General features: G+C 39.1%; 1 protein-coding gene across 1 annotated transcript in view; it reads left to right on the top strand.

Moving 5' to 3' along the window:
- Positions 1–19,908, top strand: part of CLMN (calmin) — a 69,262-nt gene extending 49,354 nt beyond the window's left edge. Inside the window, exons 2-13 of the mRNA XM_041399286.1 lie at positions 582–643; positions 3,155–3,250; positions 4,822–4,905; positions 7,493–7,585; positions 8,838–9,025; positions 10,772–10,965; positions 11,936–12,018; positions 13,264–14,577; positions 15,700–15,878; positions 17,104–17,167; positions 18,187–18,248; positions 19,742–19,908. Coding sequence (XP_041255220.1) covers positions 582–643; positions 3,155–3,250; positions 4,822–4,905; positions 7,493–7,585; positions 8,838–9,025; positions 10,772–10,965; positions 11,936–12,018; positions 13,264–14,577; positions 15,700–15,878; positions 17,104–17,167; positions 18,187–18,248; positions 19,742–19,895 — 2,573 coding nt within the window. The 3' untranslated portion in view covers positions 19,896–19,908. The remainder of the gene's footprint in view (positions 1–581; positions 644–3,154; positions 3,251–4,821; positions 4,906–7,492; positions 7,586–8,837; positions 9,026–10,771; positions 10,966–11,935; positions 12,019–13,263; positions 14,578–15,699; positions 15,879–17,103; positions 17,168–18,186; positions 18,249–19,741) is intronic.
- Positions 19,909–25,358: the final 5,450 nt, after the last annotated feature.

Here is a 25,358-nt window from a genome sequence, read left to right as displayed (position 1 = left end):
TCCTAGTCTTATTGCAATATAAATAAAATGATTCTTCAGTCTGGGGACTTGGAATTTTGATTCTAAATGCACTAGTTAGGAGACTGGGAAGATGGGATTTCATGAGGCTTTTCGTTTCATAAATAGGAAGACAAAATTGTTGTGCTGGTCCTGTTACCTTGTGCATGCAAATGCATTGGAATCCACGCCAGCCCAATTTGCATGAGGGTGTCAGAGCAATAATCCTATAAATTGACATAGAAGGGTCAAGCTGCTGGCTCAGAGGGTGACAGCACTGGAAAGCTGTGCACAGCACATAAATGTTCACCTCGCAGAAGCTGAACGCTGAAGATTGCAAAACTAAGAAATTCATTCCTCCTGCCTTTTAAATGCATCTGCAAATGCATTTAGCTCATGTCTGGTCAAAGAAATTGAATAAAACACTGAAACTGGACCTAATATCTCCTGATTTAGAATATATTTGTTTTATTCACCAAGTTCTCATGAATTCTAACTCTTTTGTGCATCATTTTCTGGAATTTACTACCAGTTTTCCCTGTTCTGGAAAGTTAAGTCCTGTTTTTTGTTTCTGATATTTCTAGTTGAACGCGAAAATGTCCAGAAGAGGACCTTTACCAGATGGATAAACCTGCATTTGGGAAAGGTAAGACTGACAAACAGTCTTGATATTGTGATACAAGGACATAGCCATAGACAGATTGCTGTTAACTCCTCTAAAGTAGTTAAATTTTGGAAACAAAGTTGACATCTGTGCACATTTGAAGGAGAATGAGTGGAAACTCAAAGCCTGTTTCTGGATTGATTAAACTTTATTTCCAGGCACAATGAAGGCTTGACTATCATTTATCATCTCAGGTGCATTTAAATCTTTAATGTCATTGCCTGTTACCATGAGGGTAGAATTTTCCCATAGAATGCACCCACATAAAATCAAGTATGGTTGAGGCTCTGAGATGATGATGTCTGTGTTCTTCCCTGAAATGGAAGTTTGAACATCTGAGGACGCATGGCTAAAGAAAGCTGTTCTTCAGAACCTGTCTTCATCCCAGATCTGAAGATGGAAAACAGTAATTCCTTATCAGTCATGTTGTAGGGGGCAATATGATGGGATCTTCACATATCCACTTACATCAGAGAGCTAATGTTTGGACATCATATCTTTAAGTTGTAATTGTTTCTTAATGACACCATAATATGGCTCTTAAACCTAAGATATTGTTCTTATTGACAGCAGATAAGTACTACCTCTCCTGAGTAGTCTGTCATGCAGAGAATATTTTTTTTGCTGTTGAGGTAAAGAGAAAAAAAAAATCTTGATATTACTGAGACAGCAGCAACTCTTAGTGTAGGATCAAGGAATGAGACCAGCTTCCTGATCTAGACAGAGCCCTAACTCAGACTGGTGATTGAGCTTCATACATACAATACATACAATGCTTTAGTATGTGCAGCTAAATTTAAAATAGTACAGAGTGGGTTTGGGCTGACTCTCAGTTTAGTAGCTCTTGAGAAGTGATTGCATTCCAGACACAGTAAAGTAAAGGGGTTTTAGAAGAAAGGCATCACATATATAGTTGCTTAAGTCCACTACTCTGCAGTGAGTGTTTTTGAAGGCATAAAGGGATCCTCTTAAATCTCACTGGAAAATCAGAATAAGGCTAGTTGGAAATGTTTTGACTAGCAATTGCTCCCAGAGGCCTCTCAGAACCAAGACAGTGTTACATGATGCCTCCGTGAATCAGGCTCTAGGGCTTTAAACTAACTGCAGGTTTGGAACTTGTCAGAAAGGGTTGTCAAAGAAGGTCTTTGATTTACTGAAGGAAGAAGGCTGAAAAAGGCTGAAAGGATGCTGTTAATTCTGGTGTGCCAGGCATTTGAAGTCTTAGAACCTTTGTGAGCAGGTCAGCTTTCTCTGGAGTGCATACAATTTTTTTTCCTCTCTGATTCAATAAATAAAAGTGCTTTTCCGGAGAAAGGGTGAAAGCCGTTTGTTTTATTAATGCTTTATTAATGTATTTCCTGGAAATGGCATAATAAACATAACCATGTAAACAATGACAGCTTCACTGAAGCTGTTTCTAATTACAGGTGATTCCCTGAGGAGACTCACTGAGAAAGGTGTCCTCTGCCTTTATCCTCAAAGAGGCACTTCTTACAGAGTGGCTTCTTTTTTTCAGAGGCAGCAATGAAGTCTTGTACTTCTTCAGGAAACTTTTGGTGTGATCCTACTTGGGTCATCTCTTGAGAGGATCTGGCTCTGCTGATCATGGGATAATCTGGAGTAGTCAGAATTTCTGAGTTTTGTTTGTTCTTGGTTTAAGTACTGAAAGAATAGAAAGTGTTTGGGTTTTACTCTTTCAGATAAGTTATTTAATTTTGAAAGGAAAGATACTTTGCTTTCTTTCATGGAGCATTATTTAGTCTTTTGGCTAGATTAAAGACCAGTAATGAAAATGTGTGGTCCCAGTTTGCCAGGAGCAGTGCTGAATTGAACAGAAGTTTGTTGCCCAACCAAAGATAAAAAGATTGGGCTCTTTAGGCACATGTGAGTGAGTGGCACCTGAGCAGACTGTAATTGCTGCAGCTGGGACTACCCCTAAGGGCTGAGCTGACTTGGCTTTGTGCCTTGAACTGCACAAATCTACCAACATCGTAGTGAAGTGAGGAGACAGTTCCCTTTGGAGGAGTTTGCTGAGAAAAGAGACACAATACAAGAAGTTGATTTTTAAAGTACTTAGAAAATGCTGGGAGACAGAATGGCACCACCAGAACCCTTTCACATGAGAAGGGACATTGTGGCTGGCTGGATCATGGGCTTATTTCTGCACAAAGTGGTATTTGCTTCTTCTGCTGGACATGTCTTAGTCTAAGGGATCAGCACCCAACCCCTGGTTGGTTATTTCTTATTTCTTAGGCAGAGTATTTAGGGTTAGATTCTGTTATGGGAAATCTGGAATAAGTCCTTGTCTGATTTCAGTTTTAGCTCCAACATTCATAGGACAGAATTGCCACCGATGTGAAGAACAATCAGCTCTTTCTTATAGCAGGCTATGATTTACTTCTTGTATCTCTGTCTTGTAAAATTCTCCTTCCATCTCTCTGACATCATGGTGATTTATTGTTTTAAAAACTATCTGGTTTCTTTTCTTCACAGTGCAAGCCTCCTTTGAAAGTGAAGGACTTGTTTATTGATATACAAGATGGCAAAATCTTGATGGCGCTCCTGGAAGTCCTGTCAGGACAAAAGCTGGTATGTACAGAGAGGGAGGAGCCTCCATACCTTGGAGCTGGGTATGTTACAAGCAACAGTGCCTGGATATCCAAGGAATAAGGGTGAATTTGGGCCCATGTCTTGCATAATGGAGTAAGAATTTCAGCAAATTTGTTGTAATTTCCTTATGTTACCAGTGGGTGTCCTGATATAATGTAGATTTCAAGGAAATAAGACAATGAGGTGTAAATGATGGGTGATCACTGTAATGTTCCTGCCCCTGAGGGATTTTAAGGCTTTAATACTTTAATGCTCACACATTCCATTTGGGGATTATCCAAGTTACATTACCAAGAAAACACATATTTGCTGTATAATTTTTTTAATCCCTATGTTCTGTTTCTATTTTGTCTAAGATCATTATGACACTCAGTAGTTCTTCTGATGCCTGCTGTAGGTCTGAGTTTCATTCATTGATTAGATGAATCAATGAATGAAATTCATTGATTTAGACCATATTAGTAAGACTAATGAAACCTGAGTTTCATTCTGGTATCCTGACTCAGGTTTCATTAGTCATACTAATACGGTCTAAATCAGCAGGGGCAAAGCTTTACTAATCAGAAACTTCTCTCCTCCTTTCTTTGTAAGAGCTGTGTAAAGTTTCACATACCAGAAATGGAACACCCAATGCAAATATAAATGGCCAGTTGACTTTAATGTTTTCTTTCTCCATCAATCCTGTCACCAGAGCTCTCCTGTGTGTGGCTACCACACTTGGGTAAGAGGAGCAGCTGTCTGACCACTGCAGATGCACCTGGTGATGCTCTGTAGTGACTGACCACCTGCATACCCTGCAGCAGGAATGCCCCCAAATGTGTGCTCACACATTTGGAGTCAAGAATATTTTTTAATATTCTTGAAGTTTGGCAGAGCTGCAGCAGAAGTAGCAGTGTTTCTATGTGCATTAACACAGATTGCATTGAGGGCCAGGCTTGAAATGAATTGAAGGGGGAGATACATCATGGTAAACCCCAGGCTATGCTTTCACAGGTCAAGGAGGAGGTGAGAGAAGGGGGTAAAATCAGCTGGCTGCATTTCTTGCTAGCTGTTTCTGGAAACATGGGATAAAAACAGTGTGTCAGAGTGGAATTGCAGGGAGACAGGCATGCAAAATCTTTCATTTCTGCCAAAGTGAAGGTTTTTTGCCTCCCACCTGCCTGTGCCTGCTATTAAAACTGCTCATGCTTCCTAATTAAGATAATTTCATTTAATTCAAGACAAAAGAAAATATTTTATTATGAATTTTCAGGCAAACCTGTTCCTGTAACTGAACATGGCTGGGGAGTGATTACATAAATAATCAATGTGGCAGGTCCAAGAGAACGGTAACATCTGGAGAGCAGGAAAGCTGGTTGCTCACCCTGTTTTGCTACAATCGTGTAGTTGAAGCATTTTGCTGCTCACAAAAGATGGCAATAATTTTTCATAGATAGATTTCCTTAGCTTTATTTTGCCTCAGTGCCTGTAGTGTTTTAAGCTTTGTATGATGTGATGAATAATTCCACCAGTTTTAAAAACAGTGTTTTAAAAACAATATTTTTTTCTAGATGCACGAATACAAATCTTCAACCCATCGCATTTTTCGTTTGAACAACATAGCCAAAGCACTTAAGTTCTTGGAAGACAGTAATGTGAGTATTTTAAAGACTGGTCTTAATATTTTCTCTTGATGTATGCTGCAAGTTGTAATTGTTGCTATTCTGATGTGCTGCACATATGCAAGAGGAGTGTACTGCTCAAGAGGCTGTGACTTACCTTAGCAGCAAGGCTGAAAAGCCACATAAAAATGCACAACAAGAACACCTACAGAGTCTAAAGCAAGGATTATTTGCTCATTTTATATGTTAGAGTTCAACAGGATTAAAGGATCAGGAACCCAATATTAAAAGAAAATAAAAAGAAATGCAAGTAATTTTTATGATCTGGGTCTTAGTGGCATTACTTCAGTTACACTGATGGTAGATGACTTTCTTTCCTCAGAAATACTTTCACTTATAGAAATCATCTATTTATCTGGTATACTGATTGCTGCAGCAACTGATCATGAGTCAAAAGCAAGAGAGAGTGAAACTGGGAATATGATATAAATGCATAATTCCAGGAATCAAAGCCTTTCAGGGACATAATTTCCCTCATAGTGAGTGTTGTACTACCACAGCATCACTTCCTACAGTTGTAAGTGACCAAGTGTGATCAGACCCTCTAGCTGGAAATGATTCATTTCTTATTCCAAAGCCCTGTGGAAGTGGCCTGTGTGTTGTTGAGAGTATACATGGTATACTTAGATCCTCTAGAAACAGTAAACAGATATTGGGCTATTTCCTATAAAGGATTCAAGTAAGGTTAAACTTTATGGCTGAGGAAGGATCAGTGTGTGCAAAACCTTGTCTTGCATGGGATGCTCCAACAGCAGTTGGTGTCACTTTGCTGCTTCCCTGCACTGAGCTTAGCTCCTGCTCCAGCAGCAGTGCTTGTCATGCAGGAGAGCTGCTGCAAACCCCAGTGCAGGAATAAGCATGATATAGATATTGGGCTATTTCCTATAAAGGATTCAAGTAAGGCTAAACTTCATGGCTGAGGAGGGATCAGTGTGTGCAAAACCTTGCCTTGCATAAGCATGATACGAGGTCTCAGCACATCTCTTGTGACTTTGTAGGTGTGGGAGGTTTAACATCCTTTGCCTTTTTCCCCAGGAGAGGATGTGAAAGGTCAAGAAGTTGTCCAGTAACTTCCAGGTGTTCCAGCCTCCCTATGGAAACTCCATCAGTAGGGGCTGATCTGGCCCTAAATGTGTACGTCTACACGTCCTGATGTAGAACTGCTAAGAAATATTTAACATATTTGCATATTTCTTAGCAGTTTCCCAGTTGATGCTTTTTACCCAAATCCAGCTAAGGCCCACTGGCAGATGAGATGATTTCTCTCTGTTGGTACCAGCGCTTGGCAGAGCTGCAGCTGAAGCTTTTCTGGTTGCCCTGACTCACTAGGTCCTCAGTCAGCGAGGCCAGGAAGGAGGAACCTTAAATGCAGGTGGCTTTTTAATTAGGAGTGCTAAAAACTACTTTCCTCTAGATTTCCTGTTCCCTTAAAAGTAAGCAGTCAATATCTTCTAACTGATTATCTCTTCTGGGCTGGGTGACAAACACGAGCAACAGTAAGAGGATGGAGCTCACACTAAGCAGTGAAATGATAAATGTGACTTGTTCCCCATTTTGGAGAAACTGTTGTTCAAATGTACTATATCCGTAAGGTTTTCCCATGCCAAATACCTTGGAGCTAGCAAGAAATCTGATCCTTGAAATATGACAACTAGAGGTGTCTTCTTGCTAAGACTGAAAATGTTTTGCAAACCACCAGATAAAAAGTTATTTTGCTTTCCTTTTTTCAGCTTAACCAAACCGGTTAGTGAAGGGCGGTGATGAAAGTGTTGGCAAAATGCCTTGGCTGCCAAGAGCTTCAGGGTTAGCTATTAAACCCCAGTGGGTGGAACCCGACAGTGTCTGTGGAGCTGGGGCAGCAGGGCAGAGCCCTGCCGGGTGATTCACCGTGTCCGGGACTTCTCAGAGATAAATGGGCTGCTGGGCCTTAACTCGGTCTGGGTGCCATGTGCAGTACTGACAGCTTCCTTGTTTCCTCCCTCCTCCCTGACTGTTGCCAAAACCAAATCTGTGTTGTCTAAGAGAATAACATCCTGGTGTTATCAGCTGGAAAAAACCTCAGTGTGGGAAAGTCTAGAGTTTGCTTGGATTAGGCAACCCTATCCGTTGCTAACTGATTTAATGAGAACTCTGTGACAAGCTGTGTAAGGTGGGATAAGGAAGGAGAAAGGAGATGCATAGAAAAAAAGAAGTAAGCAGATCTTACTAGGATTTTAGATTTTTATATGAGAAATTACTCTCTACTTTTGTGAGTGGGGTCCACTGGATGGGGCCCCATCTTCCTCCATTTTTGTATGGAGGAAACGCATTTGTAGTCCCAAAAATGCAGAACTGAGTTCACTTCTGTCCTGCAGACTATGCTGGGGGTTTCAGATAGAAGTTCCAGTAGAAGGGTGATTGTGATCAGGGCAAATTTTCATTAATACAAGATTGCAGCATTGCTTTTTTGCTGGCCTGTCAGTGGCAGCAGTGGTATGGACCTGTCCAGTAGTCCCAGTGCATTTTTTGCATATAACTTGCTGCTTTGAATTTGGCACTGAATTTATGATCTCTCCTACAGGTAAAGCTTGTTAGCATCGATGCAGCAGAAATAGCAGATGGAAATTCCTCTCTGGTACTTGGACTAATATGGAATATAATCTTGTTTTTTCAGGTAATAAAATTTGAATACTTTAACCATAAGTAATCAGTCTTCATGGTATCCATCTATTCCAGATGAATACTGATTTTTAAATTGGTTTTTAATCCTAAAGAACATAATTAATCATGCTAAACCTGAGCTTTTCCCCTCCTAATATACACTAATTTTATACTTGCAGCTGCTTTCATTTTACTTCATTGGACCTATTTTGATGTAAATTGGAGACAATTTAAGCCCTCATTTAACTTGGACCTGAATTAGAGCTTCAGATTACTACTTTCCCTTCTTTCCTGTGCCTTCTCAGGGTTCTGTTCCAGATTCCCTGGATCTGAACCAATGTCCTGGGTATGGTTCCAGGTCACAGTTTATTTTCAATAACCTTTACTGGATTTGGTCCAATGTGGTGGGAAATTCCATTTAGAATCACTGTTCTCTGGAGACTTACTCAACACAGCAAAAATTTGCAACTGATATACATGGTCATATGAAAGATCTCAAAGGACCTGGAACTGATAACACGTATTTGAGCCTGAAAATTGATTTATCCCCAGGCTTATATTAAAACTGCTCCCTAACCTACCCATAGTTTGAAATTACCTTCTAGACAATCCCAAATTCTGAAGGACAGAGAGAGATGGAGGGAGGGTTCTGCAATTCTCATAAGACTGTGAGGCCCTTTCATTCTCTTGGTCTGATTTAAAAAATGGCTATAAGGTTAAAAACATGATCTCAAAGTTGCACTGGGGCTTCTCTCCCTGGCTGAGCTCCTCAGGCTAAACAGTGCTGCACAGAACCAGTGTGGCCACGCAGACTCACAGGCAAAGATGGTGTGACCAGAACCTGTTACTCTGGCAGCAGAGGGCACAGGGGGACCCAGAAGCAGCAGAGTCTCAAATGTAAGTGCTGATCAAGGACAGGAGTGCTGCTGCAGGTCACCATTTCTTGACAAAAAATATTTCACTCAAGCAATCCCTGTGAAGAGAACAATTTCAGTTAAACTAACTTTTCTTTCAAGGACATGTTTCTTTGCTTTTTGTTTAATTTGTGCAGTTTGGCCTGAACTGGGAACTTGTCCTTTCTGTTGCCTGGGCTGCTGCTGGCTGTCATGCTTGTAAAATACAAGTTGAGAGTTAAAATGAACTGGTTTATAATTATCACTTAAAATTCAGTTATGGCACTGATCTCTTTAAAGTTTGCATGAAAACAAGGACACGATGCAGCCAGTGATAAAGCAGAACACTGTGTATTTCACCTTTTATTACAGATTAAGGAGCTTACAGGCAACCTCAACAGGAACTCCTCCTCCTCCAGCCTGTCCTCTGGGCCCAGTGGTCCAGAATCAGACACATCCCCCAGCACTCCCAGCGTGGAGAGAAACATGTCCATTACAGTGAAGGATCAGCGGAAAGCCATCAGGGCCCTTCTAATCTGGGTTCAGAGGAAAACCAGAAAGTAAGCTAACAAACCCTTGGACAAAACAGTGTCTTGCCACCTGCCCCTCCGAAGCTGAGTCTCTTTTCTCTGTCCTGCCCCATGGGTGTGTTACCATGTGCTGTGGCTTCTTCTGCTTTTGAAGCTGGGGAGCCCAGGGTCTCTGCAGGGGGGTGTTTCACTATGACCATGTGTTCACAGCAGCCATCTGACCTTGAAGGCAGCGCTGGCTCCATGGTTTGAGTGTTAAATGTTAACTTACACTAACCTGTTTGGTGCTGTTTAAAACAGGATCATTCTCTACTCCTCAAACCCCAGCTTTCATGCAGTCTCTTTGACATCTTTTGCTGATTAAAAGTTAGGTATAACCAGGGGGTGAACTGAAAAAATAAATCTACTGAAAGACTTTATCAGCAGCCTTTAAATTAAGCAGTAGGCCAGAGGAAGCTTCTCTGTGCACTGCAGAGTGCCTTGAAAGACAGAGCCCCTACTAGAGTCCCTCCTTCCTCAGTATTAAAGAGGGGAAGAGGATGAAACTTAAGTAATTTCTCTTGAACTTGTAACATTTGAGTGGATTTCCACTGCACAAGACATCTCTCTCCTTTTTAATAAAAAGTGGTTCACCAAAGCATTTTGTGTAGTAATGCTTTATCCTGGCAGAGTTACTGACAGGTTAAAAAACTGTAGTGTAAGATGTCTCATGTACATGCAAATGCTTGGAGTGTATTTTACATGTATTGCTATTTGAACTGGCAGTGAGTTTTAAAGAGGGCATGTGTCAAAGTTACTTATACAGGTTGGTTAGCTGAGTATTTGGTGTTTTTGTCTCTGGTTTTATATCTTGGCTTTGAACACAAATTTTCTAGTAATGAAGACAAAAATTTACATCTTACATACTTGGTCCTGTGGACGGCATCCTCCCTTGGTTATCTCCAGTGAAGCTTAGGGTGCTTGTTGAGCAGATAAACTTGCCCTCTGTAGTTCACTGCTGCCACTGCAGACCATAGAGGAAGTAGAGTTTTAGTCCAAAATAATGTTGATGTTGTTATTAATAGGTGGTACAAAGAAAGTGAGGACCTGAGAAGTACAGGCCACAGACTTTTCAGCCCAATCAAACAGTGCAAATTGAAAAGATCTAATAAGAGAAAATTGTTCTTGCAACTGCAGTATTTAAAACATAATAGCATCATTGTAATCCTGTTATCTCATGATCTGTGCAGAATTTTCTATTCTTGGGCTGTATTCCATTGTAAGTTTGATGGCTGTTTTTCCTCCAAAACTTTGGGCATCTAACACTCTTGTGGTTTGTGCATATGCTGACACCATTTGCATTTGGCAGATTTTCTGCTATAGAAGGCCAAGTACACAGGAATGTGAATAATTTATGCTTATGTGTTTAAATATTTAAATCTTGGAAGTATTCCCAAGCTATGGCATTAAAATGCTGGAGAGCAACAGAAACAGGAATCACAGAGACATTTGGTTTTGTGAATGTTAAATGTGGTTGCTGAATTCTTCAGGGCTTTGTTTTTACTAACTGCTTCCTACAAGCAGGTTGGTGTCAGCTGTTAGCCACACCAATTCAGTTTGTGAACCCATGTGTTTTCTGAATGTATTTCTAGATGTTGAAATCCAAAAATAACTCAAATATGACAAGTGCTACTCAGCAACCTTACATTTTAACTTGCATGAGTCTGAAAATGATGATGCCTTTACTTTGGATTTTGTAACAAACCACCCATGTAAAATGTATGTAATTCTGTTCAGGTATGGCGTTGCAGTCCAAGACTTCACAAGTAGTTGGAGGAGTGGCCTCGCTTTCTTAGCTGTCATAAAAGCCATAGATTGTACTTTGGTAGACATGAAGCATGCACTGGAGAAATCAGCACGAGAAAACCTGGAGGATGCTTTCAGCATAGCACAGAATAAACTGGGTGTCCCTCGGCTCCTGGAACCTGAAGGTAAACACATCAGCTTTGGTGGGTAACACTCAGACTACAGTGACTTCATGAATATTGCGTTGTGATACATACCAAAACCTCACAGTGATTAGGCTGCCAATGGGATCAGTGTGCAGAGCTTGTTGATGAGAAAAACGAAATGGTCAGTGGCTTGTAATTGTATGCTTCCAGTCTTATTTGTAAGCTCCTTGAGGTCAAATATCTTACCATGGTTTTAGCTATGTACACTGGTCCTGGTTCATGCTTAGATGCTTTGTGACATCTGCATTCTTAGAGGGCATTAATTGTTGTGCTGAGGGGTGTCTCAGTGCATTAGCACTGTTCTGTAACACCTAGGCTGCAGAGACTAAATGTCTCTCCAGGATGAGCTGTACGAGGCTGGCACACCAGGCAAATGGAGAGATACCCATTAAAATGCATCTGCGTCTCCCAGTTTTCCCTTTACAGTGCACATATACACACAAGTATTTATAAATGTAAACCGAAGTGGTGTGTATGTGTATATAAAATATGTATAAATGGATTTCTTGTCGTTCTTTTTACTGAATGCTATGAGACCGGTGCTAGGCCTTGGTGTCATGATTGAAAGTACAATTGCACTTTCATCACCTGTTAGAAGACTGGGCCATCCTGCTAAAAATAAATCTCTATATTGTTGCTCAACAACAGTCAACTGTCTAGTGACAACAGCATAAATGGCAGTATAAAAGTGAATGAAAAGGGAGCCCTGATCGGGGTTTGGTATGTGTTTGGAAATAGGAAAAAATGAATGTGAATAGGATATTGAGAACTCTGTCAAGTGCCATCAGCAGTGAAGAGCATCTCTCTTATCTGTCAGAAAAAAAAAAAGAAGTGTTTGTAGCTGTTATTTCTGCGCCCATAATGGCAGGATAAATGTCTGACAATCTGTTCCTCTGCAAGAGCATTTCAAAGCTGTGCGTGCTCAAGCCCCTCGTGTCTGTCTCCGCAGATATCATGGTGGAGTCACCCGATGAACAGTCAATCGTGACATATGTGGCACAATTTCTGGAGCACTTCCCAGAGCTGGAAGGGGTATGTGTTTACTGCTATGTCATGCAATTTCTTGAATTTGCCTTGGTGTACGTAATAAAGTCAGATTTATTTTCTAGGTTTCTTTCTTAGCTATTTAAAATAAACAACAAACCTGGATTTAATTTTTCAGATTTTTGTTAAATCCAGTGAAATGGGCTTTCATTTGATTACTAAAATGCTGATTTTAGTAATCACCAGTGAAATGGTGATTACTAAAATGCTTTAGGTAGAATTGTGCTTTTATACATTTACATCCAGTTGTAACTCTCAGAGGTTAGAATTGGTTTCATATGAATCTGCTACTTTGCTATATCGATTTTCAGTAAGGCTGAAGTTTATTCCTTTATCTATAATGATTCATTGGACTTCAAATTTAATTTTTACTTCTATCTTCTCAAGTTTGAGGGCCATGATCAGTCTGAGTTTAGCATGTATGAAACTCAAGACATCAAAAGCTGAATCTTGTCAATACAACAGTAAAAAGCCATTTTTAAGCATGCTTAAAAAACACTCATTATAAACATGAAATAAACTGCATTTTAAGTGGCTGGGACTTTGATGCAAAAATAAAGAATTGAGGTTTAAGCAAGGGTTGACAGTGTCAAGAACTGGCAAAGGCCTTTTGGAGAAAAAGGCATTTTCTCTCATTTCTTTACTGAAGGTTGCAGTTGGCATATATTTTGTAATTGACAAAATTGGTAGGCATTAGTAAAGTAATTGGAATTAAAATTATTATAGTAATCTAATAATTATTATCAGATAAGATGAGCAATAAGACTGGTTGACATTAAGACTTGTTGACATTTTTATGAACTAAGCTAAAAACGGCCTTTCTTTTAATAGAGTCTATTGCAAGGAAATAATCTGGTATATCAGTATATTTCACAGTGGATTTATTGCAGTTGTTAGATTTATGTTATTCCCAGGGTTTAGGATTGTGTCAAAAAGCCAAGTCAGTTGTCTCCACAGGTGCAGCAGGGAGAAACAAATACAATAACTACTGAGGAGTAGGCTTGTCTGCTTTCTGATCTTCCTGTACAACTGCCTTCGTGACACTGAGCTTTGTTCAAGGCTCTTGACTTGCCAGATTATTTTTCCTACTTTCAAAATAAGTGAATCATTAATTGGCCATTCATAAGGTAATGGACTGAAAGGCTAGGTATTTATTCTTTCCATTGTGTTTGGGAAACGTAAAATGGTATCTGACCAAGGATTTGTCTTCTAATGGTGCATCATAACTTACAGGAAGACTTTACAGATCCTGACAAGGAGCTTCCAATTGAGTCCACATATGTCCACATCAAAGACACACCGTCAGAGAAGGAAGGCAAAATCTTGATTTTAAGTGAAAATGAAGAAAACATGTATACTGTTAATCATGAGAGGAGTCATCCTGCTCCTCCAAAGGTCCATATTCATGATATCCCTGAGAGAATCCCATCAGAAACCACTTCTGAAAATTGTAATGGGAAACTGAGTCAAGTGTTAGGTGATGTACAGGGAACATCTGAAGAGGAGCCTCAAAGGCCTACCTCACTGAAAATTACAGGACCTGTCAGTTTTGAATCCAATTCCTCTTGGGAGGTTCAAAATGATAAATTCATGTCAGGTGAAGAGAGCATCTCTGATGATCCACTGAAACAAAATGATGAGCTTTCTCCAGCTGTTCTGACAGATCAGAAAGATTCTGTTGACTCTTTTGAAGAATACTCTGAAGAATTAACTAAGGAAACCCCTACTGAATATGACAATGAAACCAAGAGCCTTTCAGCCAATACTTCTTCTTTGAGTCCATTATCCTGGACTTCAGGTATACTTACAGATGATTCTATTAATAAAGTTGAAGAGAGCAAACCCCAGTCTTCAATTCTTTTACCAGAAGATACATCAAAACAAGAAGATACGCAGAAGTACGTTCTCCACCTTCTAAATGAAGAAATACAAACGCTTCCACAAGATGAACATACAAAGGAATCTCCTGTCCTTGAGACAACAGAAACGAACCCTTGTTCACTGAATGGTTCTAATCTCAAAAGCCAAGAACTATCTACACAGCATGAAACATCTGATGACTCTCTCTCAGATATACCTAAAATTCCAGAGGACCTGGACAGCTGTGACGAAGTTGAATCTGCAGCTGAAGTGCTACCCAGTTCTTCAAAAGTATCTGTGATACCCCATGATCTCTTTTATTATCCACATTATAATGTTCCCATATCAGCAGTTCTGAACGCTTACCTCGAGCCTTGTATCGAAGGTTATGATACAGGAAATGGAAAAGCTTCTTCTGAAACAGTAACAGATGTTTTACATGACAAGAACTTAGCAGAACAGGACCACAAGGAAGATGCTCCAGAGCCAGACTTGGAGAATAAGCTAGGTACCCCTCCATCAGAAACAGATACTGAGAACAGCGAGGAGGAAACTACAAAAACAAGCAGTCATGTGAATTCTTCCGATGAAAAAGAAGTGCCATTACTAGTAGAAGAGTTAGAAATAGAAGAAGATGGTGATAAGGCCACCAACCATGAAGATTCCACTATTCCACAACATCCTGAGGTATTTTATTTTATTACCAGCATTTCTTTGTGTATATGTGTGGACTTAGCATCAGATCCCAGTGGTTTTCATTTGCTTTCATTTTGCAATGTTTGGGAGAAATACTTAAAATGTACTTGGTTTCCTGTTCCATTACACTGTTTGCCACAGCCCCCTACTGGAATGAATGGAATTGCAGATCCCTGAGAAGATCTGACATTAAAAGAGAAAATAAGTCCTAATACTAATGGCACTGCAAACATGTGAATTTATATTATGTTTTTAAATAATTTGAGCCTTCTGTAATCCCTAAGCATAAAAGATTACCTTAAAGTACAGCAAAAATGTGCCTTTTTATTATGTTTTAAAATAGTTTAGAGGTTTCTGTGTAATCCTTAGGCAAAACAGATTACCAGACAGGGTATTTCTAATAATCTGTAATGAGAGTAACGGAAATTAGTATTGCTTCTAAAGAAAGGATACAGGCAGTGATAATTTTGTCTCAATCCAAGTAAGTTTGCCTATAAAAACTTAGAAAAACAATTTGAGTAGGATAGGTTACATGAATGAAATGAAGGCTTCTGTGCACTGGAGGAGAAAGAAATGGGTACTTTGGGGGTATTTGGTTTAGGCAGTTTGCTTCTGCATCTCTTCTTGCAGACACCAGTTTTGAAGTGCCTTACATGTTTTCCAGCACAGTAATTTCTGACAGCGTTTTTCAGGAATGAGTGTCCATTTAATGCTGCTCTACATGTTGCTTAGACATGTTGCTTGAACATGTTTTGGTCCTGACTCTGACTACAGAAATGAAGTCAGTTTGCTGTTAACTTGAAGGGCTGATTGGGGGTAGATTTAAAAAAAAAGTCTAGTGGATTGCTTCAAAGAGCCATGTCATGTCATGACTTCTTAATAGAAAGATCTGACTTTCCAACTGTATGCACGTATGTATATATGTTGAACTGATGATTCTGTGTATTACAAAAGATTTTCAAGAAATTAATTGCTTTTTTATTCTCTTCAGTGAGACTTTCAGTCTCATATTATCTGCAGTTGAGTGTCTGAGTAGGCTGCACCACTAAGATATTTGGAAGGGTGGGGAATCAGTCATGTTGTCTAAAGCAAAACACTTCCTAATTTCAACAGGCCATAGTAGAAAATCTAGAGGATTTACCAATAGCCATAAAGACGCCAGAAGAAAATAGTAATACAGAGGAGGAAGAGAAAGATATGATTGAAGAAGATTTGCAGATCTCAGAAGTTGCCACTACTCCTCTATCACAAGATGACCTGGAAGAAAATGCTGAATTCCAGGAATTTACCAGGTATTCCACATTAACTTTGTCTTAAATACACCTAAGTGGTCTTTTGAAATTGCCCTGTCCATTGGATGTTTGTTGTAGTCTTGTTTTAGAAAGAAGTATTAAGATTCATTGGCTTCTTCCTGTGTTTCTCTTAAATATGTTGAGTGATTCAGTGGGACTTGATTTGACTGTGCTACAAAATTTGCCACACAAAACCCAAGTGGAAGCCCAGTGCACTTTGAACATGGAAGAGTTATAATTGCCTTCCTAACAGAGAGAGTATTTTGTAATGTAGATGAAATGATCCATGTGCATTATGACACTGTGTGAAAGCATGACACTGATTGATTTCAGAAGATACTTTTTGGTAGCTTTTTTCTGTTTATAAACAAGTAAGTGAGGTGTTGGAGAGAAAATAAGATGAAGAACTCATAGGTCAAGGTAAAGGCATTTTAATGAAAAGGCAAAAGCCATGTCTGGAAGCAAATTAGAAGAAGACCAAAAAAAATTATTTATTCTCTACTTCCCATCAGCACAGCAGTGTCCAGCCACTTCCTGGGAACCAGAGTGTACTGGTTGCTTCAGAAGACAGATACAAGAACAAGTGTGTGTGGGGGTGTCACTGCCCTTTGGTCAGTTTGGGTCAGCTCTCCTGGCTGGGTCCCCTCCAAGCCTCTTGCCCAGCCCCAGCCCACTGCTCTTGAGAAATTTAACTGCCGCCCAGGCAGACCCAGTACAGAGACACTCAGCTAATTTTGCTTCATTTACTTCTGGTTTTTCTTATGTTCTAATTTATTCTCAGGTAATCTATTTTAGTGGGACATTAACTGTAATTTGTTGATTATTATTATTATCACTGGAGCACTCTAATGAATTTGAGAGTTTGCTTAGAAAAACCTGTTGTCCACTTCAAGCTTACTGTTCCCTGTCAGTTCATTTTTTTATATCAAAGGCCATAAAACTTGGGTATACTCTCAGTTAAATGTCACTGATGTCAAAGGTGCAAAAATGCTCTCAGATACAATTTTTCAGAAAAGATTCCTTTTTGAGAATATTAATTTTTTATTGTGGGTCAGATTTTTCCCAAAGCCATTTTTATCATGTTACTGATAAATTCCAGTCCATATTCTAATACATGCAGCAATGCATATTTGTGGTTTTGTGTAGCTTAAACCTGTCACGTCTATTTGCAGCGTCTCTTTTAAACCTAACTATATGAATTTAAAAACTTTGCTTTTACATACAGAAGCAATGACAGTGATGCCAACATTCATCTCCGAAAAAGGTTTTCTCGTAATGCCTCTGAGGAGGTAAGTGTGTACATTTATTTATTGCTGTTTCTCTGGTTCTCTCAAACTCCAGAAGTTCACACACTGTAAAAAGGCCTCTAACAGTATGAAAGTCTTGTGACTTCTAATAATTTTAGTGCTAAAACCAGGCATAGTTGCAAAGTTTTACTGAACTCTCCTAAAAACATACTAAACTTTACTGAACCTTAAGCAAATTCACAAAGGAGTACGTAATACTACAGTTAAATCTGCTGTAACTTGAAATCTTACTTCATCATACCTGTATAGCTGCAGCATCTTGCTTGTTTGAAGCTGCTTTTATTTGCTGCCCCAGTTTCTTTCAGTTTTTGCATTCTCTGTATAATGTTGGCGCCCTGGTCTCAACCCTGCAAAAATGCTGGGTTTCTCCTGAAGAGCACTGTTTCTGAAAAACTGGGCTCTGTCCCTTTTCCTCACAGTAGCAGCGTATTATATTATCAGTAACAACAACTAGTCCTAAAAGAATTTTAGTTGTAACGTGAAACTGCATCCCTAATGACAGAAGTGATTCACACTGGCTTCTTGAAAGCACACAATACAGCTGAGGTCTGGATTTTTAAAGTCAGAAGGAAGGGACAGCATCAGCAATCTGGGCATGCTGAGCAAGGACAGGAATATGGCCTTTTTCAACACAAAAATAAAATTCTGACCATCTTGGAGTTTCTAAAAAAATGCTGCCACCAGTGAAAGGAAGGTTTCACACAGATGCTTTAGTTTTGCAATACTGTCAGAGCTACTAGAAAGACATATGAACAAGGGAAATTTTATTCAACTGATGAAAGCAGTTGAAAGCAAAAAAATCTTATTTCACAACTTTTTTCCTTTTCCGTGTGTGCACCAGACTGCACTGCTGGATGTGCTGATGGAAAATATGTTTATAAGCACACTTTCATTTTATTTGAGCAAACATTAGATAGAATTTGCATAAAATACACAGTTACCACCTTTGTGAGATGCTGAATTTTATTTCTGTTATTTAATCTATTCCTGGTTTGTTTAAGGAAACTTATGGTGTAAATGAGCCGAAGATGACAGATATGGGTGAAAGTCCATTAATCATCGGGTGAGTGTTTCTTATTCAGACTGACTTTTGCAAGGAAGCCATAACTCCTAGGGACTACTAGCAGTGATACAAAGGGAGCTGGAAATTAATTATAATGGTGGCAACTGTCTTCTGTAATGGGTCAGAGTCCACATTTCCCCTAGGTGTGAGGTACAAAATTTCCTTATTGCTCAATCTGTCCCTTGATTAAAATGCTTTTGATTGACTTGAAAGATTCAGCTGTCTAAGAAAGATTCTGAGCATTTTCCCCACGTGTTGGGTATCTCAGGCTGAGAGAGGAGTGGGAGAACTTAAAATGTTAGGCCCTCTGGCAGCGATGACTCTTTCCAGGTTTGGAAGACTGTCAAAACAATGTTTAGTGAGATCAGTGCCAGGGAAAGCCAATTTCTTCAGTGGAGGGCTGGCCTCTGTTAGAGCATCTATGGGTTTTGGCAGTTTGTATGTGTGTTTAGATTTAGAGTGACTGGTCATAAACACATGCATCCCTTTGGTATTAGGGTCTAAATATCTTCAAGAAACAAGGATCACTTTAGGTTTTGCCTCTTAGCTGATACTGAATAGTACCTCTTAGAACATCTAGGTAAAATGGTTGTTATATTTAGATGCAGAAAATACACAAAATATTATCCACTGGGCTCTCTTTCTCTGTTAAAAAAAAAAATTACACAAAGAGCTGTTACAGTTGTGTCGGTTGTACAATTTGCTGATATTAAGTGAATGTCATGTAATATTCAGGTATATATCCAGTAGGAGGCCCCAAGCAGAAAAACCACCATTTTTCTATGAAAGTAGATTAAAAACAGTTTACCGGAGTGTTTTTCTTACAGTACTAGAAAATTATAAAGTGATTGTACCATCTTGTCCCTTTTTAAATAAGACATTTCATTGTCTTTGTGAGAGCTCAGCAGTGCTGGCAGAATTCATCAACCTTTGCCCTTATGAACCATAGCTGGAAATTTGTGAAGTTGAAATTTTGGAGTTATCCTGCAAACCCCCAACTGCTAGTTGGTTTCTTGGTTGGAAGCCTTGGGCTTTTTCTGTTTAATATTCTAGTGACTAGCATGAGGGACTCTGAAAGTAGATGACTGGGGGAAAGTATATCAAGTCAGATCCAGTGTATAAGAAAAACTGTGGAAGTGTGAGATGCGTTTCCCGGTGCTATGTTTACTGTTCTGAAAATAAAAGGGCATCTTTTTGACAGGTGGAAATCTCCCTACATCAGAGGGCTGTGCTGTAATGGCACTTACTTAAACTACCTGAGAAATTGTCTGAGTTTTCAGAAGATTGAGTCTTACTTATGTTGACTCTGGAAGGAACACACTGCTAAAGCCCAGTATGCCCCTCCTAGTCCAGCTGGGGCCCTCCAACTGACTAGGCTGAAAAGGTTCATTAAACTGCTGTCTTTTAGACCACCCCCTGATCTTCACAGTCATTATTAACACTGAAGGTTTCTTCTTTTCCTTGCCTCTTACTGAATTCTCTCCTATTTTCAGGAAGAAAAAGGACTTGGAAGCAAGCGAGACTCCAGCACCAACTCATGAGATAACCATTTTTGAGCAGCCAGAGCTATTCTACTTTGTCATTTTCTTTTGGGTGCTGGTCTACTGCCTTTTACTCCTTCCACAGCTTCTTAGCAACAAAGTTTAATCTGTGTGAGGTGTGGAAAATAAAGGGATGGTGGCTGGATTGCTTTGTGTATCTGCATATGAATATGTTTCTTCAGGTGAAGCACAAACAGAAATCCAGGACCTGGTATTTATGTTTATTATCAGGTTGTCTTCAATTCCGCTACTGTTGTGCTATGACAGTGTCAAAGCACGTTTTATATTATGGTAATTGTGTAAATATATATAAAAATGATCAGATTTAGTAGATGCGATTTTGTACATTTGTGCCTTGCTTTATAAGATGCTAAATAAAAACAGATAATTATCAGTAGAAGTATGAACAATTCAGAGCTCTAGTCTTCAAAAATTATTCTTCTGGCTTCACTTTCTTATGTAGGGCCTGATAGCTGTGGAAGAGGGATGGTGTTGACTTACCTCTGGATCTGACCACCTGCAAGGGCAAGGCTAGAAATGGTTCTTCACATTTTCCATTTCAAAGAGTTAGAGGCAGAGCAGAGCTACAGGTAGTGAAACACACATCAGGAACTGATTACAGTTCCAGCAAAAAATCCAGTGGAGCAACAAAATCAGGTTGAGGGTTTATTGGGGTAGGGAAGTTTGATTTTTTAAGATTTAAAGTAATTTTTATCCTGCACCTTTTGGTATATTTGATTTGCAGGAAAAATTGGGTATGAAGAAGTGTGAAGAACATATATGCTAGCTGCTTCTTAGTAGACTTCATATGGGAAATCTCAGGCCAGAAACTAAAGTTTTTTAAAAGTACCTCAGTGCTTCTGAGTCTGCTTTTGCTTCAATTTATTTGCTGCTTTTATTAACAAATCGCATAAAGATTTCTCTCTTTTGCAGATACGAAAAATAAAAGGTAATCAGCTTTGCTGAGGCTACTGTTAAGGCACTAGGGCGTGGTAAAAGAATTAGAAATATCTTTTAAGTGTCCAATTGAGAAAGAAATTATAGATGTAAAACTAAATACAGAAAAATGCTGACAACAAGTATTGACTTCCTAGTGTGACTGAAGAGATTCCTGTGGCTTATCCATGGGCACAGTTGAGCTACTTCTGCCTCTTGTATTTTTTGTCCTCATCAGTGATCACTTTAGGATATTTCATATAGGATTTTCGCCAGAGAAGGTGTTACCTGTGCTTTGTAGGACAAAAGAGAAGTCTTCAATTTCATAGCAGTAACTTCTCTCCATGTGACTTTTAGTGAAGTCACTACTTCTCATTGGTACATTTTTAGTTTCACGCTGTGCTTTATGAGACTACATCACATTGCTGCTTTCATCTGAAAATTCAGAAGGTTGACTGCAATGCACTTCCTAAAATGAAGGGTTTTATAATTTTACAGTGAGTGAAGATTAAATAAAATGGCTATACATTTTACCTATTTTGTTGTAGCATAAGGTGTATCCCTAGCCTGGCTAAGTTTTCAGATGAAACTAATCACACCTGGGGTCAAGATACATCAAAATATACAGCAATTTCTTTGCAGGTATTTAAAATCTGTCTGTAGTCATGTTATCTGCTGGGGCAATCCTAACCATCCGTCACACTTCATTCTTCTTCATAAGCTTTTTGTTCCCCTGAGATTTTCTCCTGAGCTGCAGTTAGAATTCAGTAGAAGTAAAGAATGACAGGAGATCTTAAACATCGAAGATAAAATTCTGAACACCTTTCAACAAAGCTGAAATCTTATTCTGTCCTGCCACTGTTGACTAGAGCTGGATTCACCCCGTGATCCTAGAAATAAGATCAATTGCTCTTGAGGAAGAGATCCAAATATCCCAACCTAATTTGGTTTAAATCAGCTTAAGTAAAAAAAAAAAAAAACAAAAAAACATGTCTTTCATCTTGTTCACGAAAGCAGTCAAGATTTTGAGTCAGCTGACTTTGAGATCCATGAACTTGTTTGTGCTGGTTGTAGAAGACAGTGATACTTTCTTCTAAAAGAAAATCTATATAAGAATTTTTTGAAGGTGCTTTCTGGAAGTAGACTAAAATAGAAAGTTGAAGGGTTAGTGCTTTGTCCTGAAAGAATAAAACTTAGTACAAGAAACATATTATGCATATCCTGAAAACCAGGGAATATGAGGCTGGGGTACAGCATCTATTTAATAGCTGCAAGCAGCAGTGTACTACACTAGTTTGGAGCAAAATGTTGACAGTTTTCATTATGTTCCATTCTTCATAGGCTTCTTTGGTTTATGGTAACTTTTTCTGACCCTTTGTATCTTTACTCTGGTTCTTCCATGTTTATTAATCTTCAGCAGAGGATATTTGGAGTTGGATTACACTCTCTTTATAGGGCTTTACAGCTATCAAAGTTCAATCAAGTATGCTCCCTCCCTTCTGCTTTCCTTCTTCCTAAGAAAATTAATCAGGATGAGGAGCTCTTTGGATGTCTTAACTAAGCAACTGACATCCATGAAGAATGGAAAGGTGAACGGGAATGCAGTGATACCAGAAATGCCATTACCCGGTATTTTTGTTCAAGGAGGAGAAAACTCAAGGTTTTCTTTGTTAACCTGCCACTGATGAACAGTGACTGATACATTGCAATGAGCAGTTTAAATGTCAAACAGCATCCCACAATTGTATTGATCATCTCCGCCAGTGATTCAATTGATGTACACTTTCCAGCCTATCCCACTGAGAGACAGAGACTGCGTCTTCCATCCAAAATAGATGAAAAAAAATACCAAGCCATTCCATGATACTTGGTATTACATTGCTTTCAGTTTTTGGGTTTGTTTTATTGTGGGTGTGCTATAACAGAAGCAGTGTACCTTACCCAGCCATACCATAGATGAGAAGACCCAGGGTGATTATATTGGTTAACTGCGCTTAGAAAAACTGAACTCTTGACAGAAGCAGTGTACCTTACCCAGCCATACCATAGATGAGAAGACCCAGGGTGAAACAGTTAGAGTGATTATATTGGTTAACTGTGCTTAGAAAAACTGAACTCTTTCAAGAGTTTTGCCTTTACCTCAAACTGTAAAGACTGACATCTGCATAAGCAAGAGGTTCCCCCAGTTAAACTGACTTGTGAGCCTGCATCTCTTCTTCCACAGTGCAAGATCAAATTCCTAAATGCAGGGGCCCTGTTCTGAAAACACTGCTTGGTTTTGGGGTTTGTGGCCTATCCTGAGCTACTGCCTATAAGCCTGATTATGAAACATTTATTATGGCAAAGCCTATTTTAACTTGCTGCCCAGAGGACTGGCTGGTTTAAACCCTGGTGGGCAATTCATTGTCTACCCATTTTCCAACAGATATGTGCACTGTCTGAATACAGAATTTTTTGCTGAACTTTTGCCTGGGTTGAAGAATGCTAAGCTTGAACTGACCACATATGGTATATGGATTTGGCAGCTGAATTCAGATACACAGAGGTACTGATCTATTAAGACTCTAAAACCTGCTGCTTTTGAGCAAATGTGGGTAGCAGAGCGTTGTGAAGTGTAAGTGTCAGGAAGTGCCTTGAGGATCACTGGATAAAGGATGTTGGGTGTTCACAGAAGTAGCATTAAAGACTGAGTGGCAACTGTAATAGGATGGTTCAATGTCATTGTAGTCATGTAACTTAACTGCGAAGTGTTTCATCGTGATTTTACAGAAAGTGCAAGGAAAAGATACACCATTAAATACAGAACCCCACTAAACATTTATGGGGCAGATGACTTAGAGTTGAAGAAGTGAGTTAAACAGTCACATAATCTACAAACTGACCAGAATATAGCTTTTGCCAAATTGTAGGAAATTATCAGTGCAAATGCAGGGCAAACACAGACTACAGTAAAAAAAATGACAATCAATTTTCAACGCCATGAATATTTTTGAGAGATTGAGCTCTAAAATGTATTTTTATTGAGTTTCTAGATTGTAATGAATGTGTCTACAGAATTTTATGCAAAGCTTGAGAGTTCAGCTGTTTTAAAATGATTTTTTTTATATAGCAGTGATTATTTTATCTATATATTTAATAGAATTGTAAAACCATTTTAAGAGTACCTGTAAAATTCTATGTATGTGATACAATTATTTATTAATTATGACTCATGAGAATGAACATTAAGCTATGCATTGGTTGTGTCATCCATTTGAAAACTGGAAACTGCAAATAGGAGAAGAGCTTTTAATGAACAGCAGATCTGAAAAGCAGGGGAAATGATTGCATACATTTGTGTGATTCTTAAAGCTGCATAGCAATATGTCATTTTGTGATGTTAAACTTTCAGCTAAAGTTGCAAAATATACTGAGTGATTGAGCTACTTTCTTCCATTAAAACTTCCTGAGGCTGAAATTTCTACATGTTGATATTTGGCGTCTAAACACACTTAAATCCCATACATTTTCTGGACACTCTCAGTTTACTCCTGTTCAATATGACTGTAACTTCTTTATTCAAGCAGTGCTCCACTGAGTTTACAAGGGTACTATGCCATACCCAGTAGGGGTTTTTAGGGTTCTCTACACTAATCCTCAAAGAATTCGAGCTTTAGGAGATTAATTTGGCCAGTGTATGTGGAATCACATTCAGCCATCTAACACAATAATAATTATAACTGTGCATTATCACTTATGCTAGCTTTAAATACTTGGGAGTCCCTTCTTGCCAAGCACAAACGTGAATGCATCCAGTGATGTGTTCAGTTCCTCTACTTCTGTGGAAGTCAGTGCAACACATCTGTGTGCTAAGCACACACTACAAGATCTGGCCCTGAGGGCACTTAAATCAACATCAACTACATAGGCCAGGAAGTCGCTGAAGCCTATGCAATGCCCATGCAAATCCAATGTACACCAACCATACACCACTCACTTCAGTCACCTCCATTTTATACAGAGCATTTGTTTACCTAAATTCTGCAGAATCAACCCTCCAAAGAGAGGAAGTTAACATCTACTTCCATCTTCAATCAAGAGAACAGCAGCAGGGAACAAATAACTGGAAAACAAGGATGAGGTTTCAGGCTGGGGTATGGCAATGGAAGTTCCCAAACTGCTACAGCTGAAAGCTCATACCCTGAAAATCGGTTGCCTGCTGTTTCCATTGAGCTAATAGGCAGATCTGAATGGAGGTAAAAACCCCAAAATACTTTGTATTTCTGCATTGTGCAGGTTTTTGTCAGGTAAATAACTTCCCCTGGTACACCACAGCTAACACTATTTTACAGCTGCCCGACCTACCATTGTTCATGTTCCAGGTTTGTATGTAAACAGGACACACAATATGGCTTGTCCCCACCCATACTAGCCTAAGATTATTAAGCCATTCGTGCAGGAGAATGGGATACATGCACATTAAATTATATGGAAAAGTCATGTTCTCTGTGGAGTAGCTCGCTTGCTCTGTCCACAGCTTCTCACAACTACAGAGCTCACAAAGGGTGAAAAATTTTTTTCCAAGTGCCATAGTCATTTCAGAGTTATCTTAACTGAAATTGTGAAACATCAAAGTATTTCTCTCCTCCACTAA

Source organism: Onychostruthus taczanowskii, unplaced genomic scaffold (genome assembly GCF_017590055.1).
Source record: "Onychostruthus taczanowskii isolate IOZ18803 unplaced genomic scaffold, ASM1759005v1 scaffold1, whole genome shotgun sequence".
In the NCBI taxonomy this organism is placed as follows: Eukaryota; Metazoa; Chordata; class Aves; order Passeriformes; family Passeridae; genus Onychostruthus; species Onychostruthus taczanowskii.
This window is presented reverse-complemented; position numbering and strand designations above follow the sequence as displayed.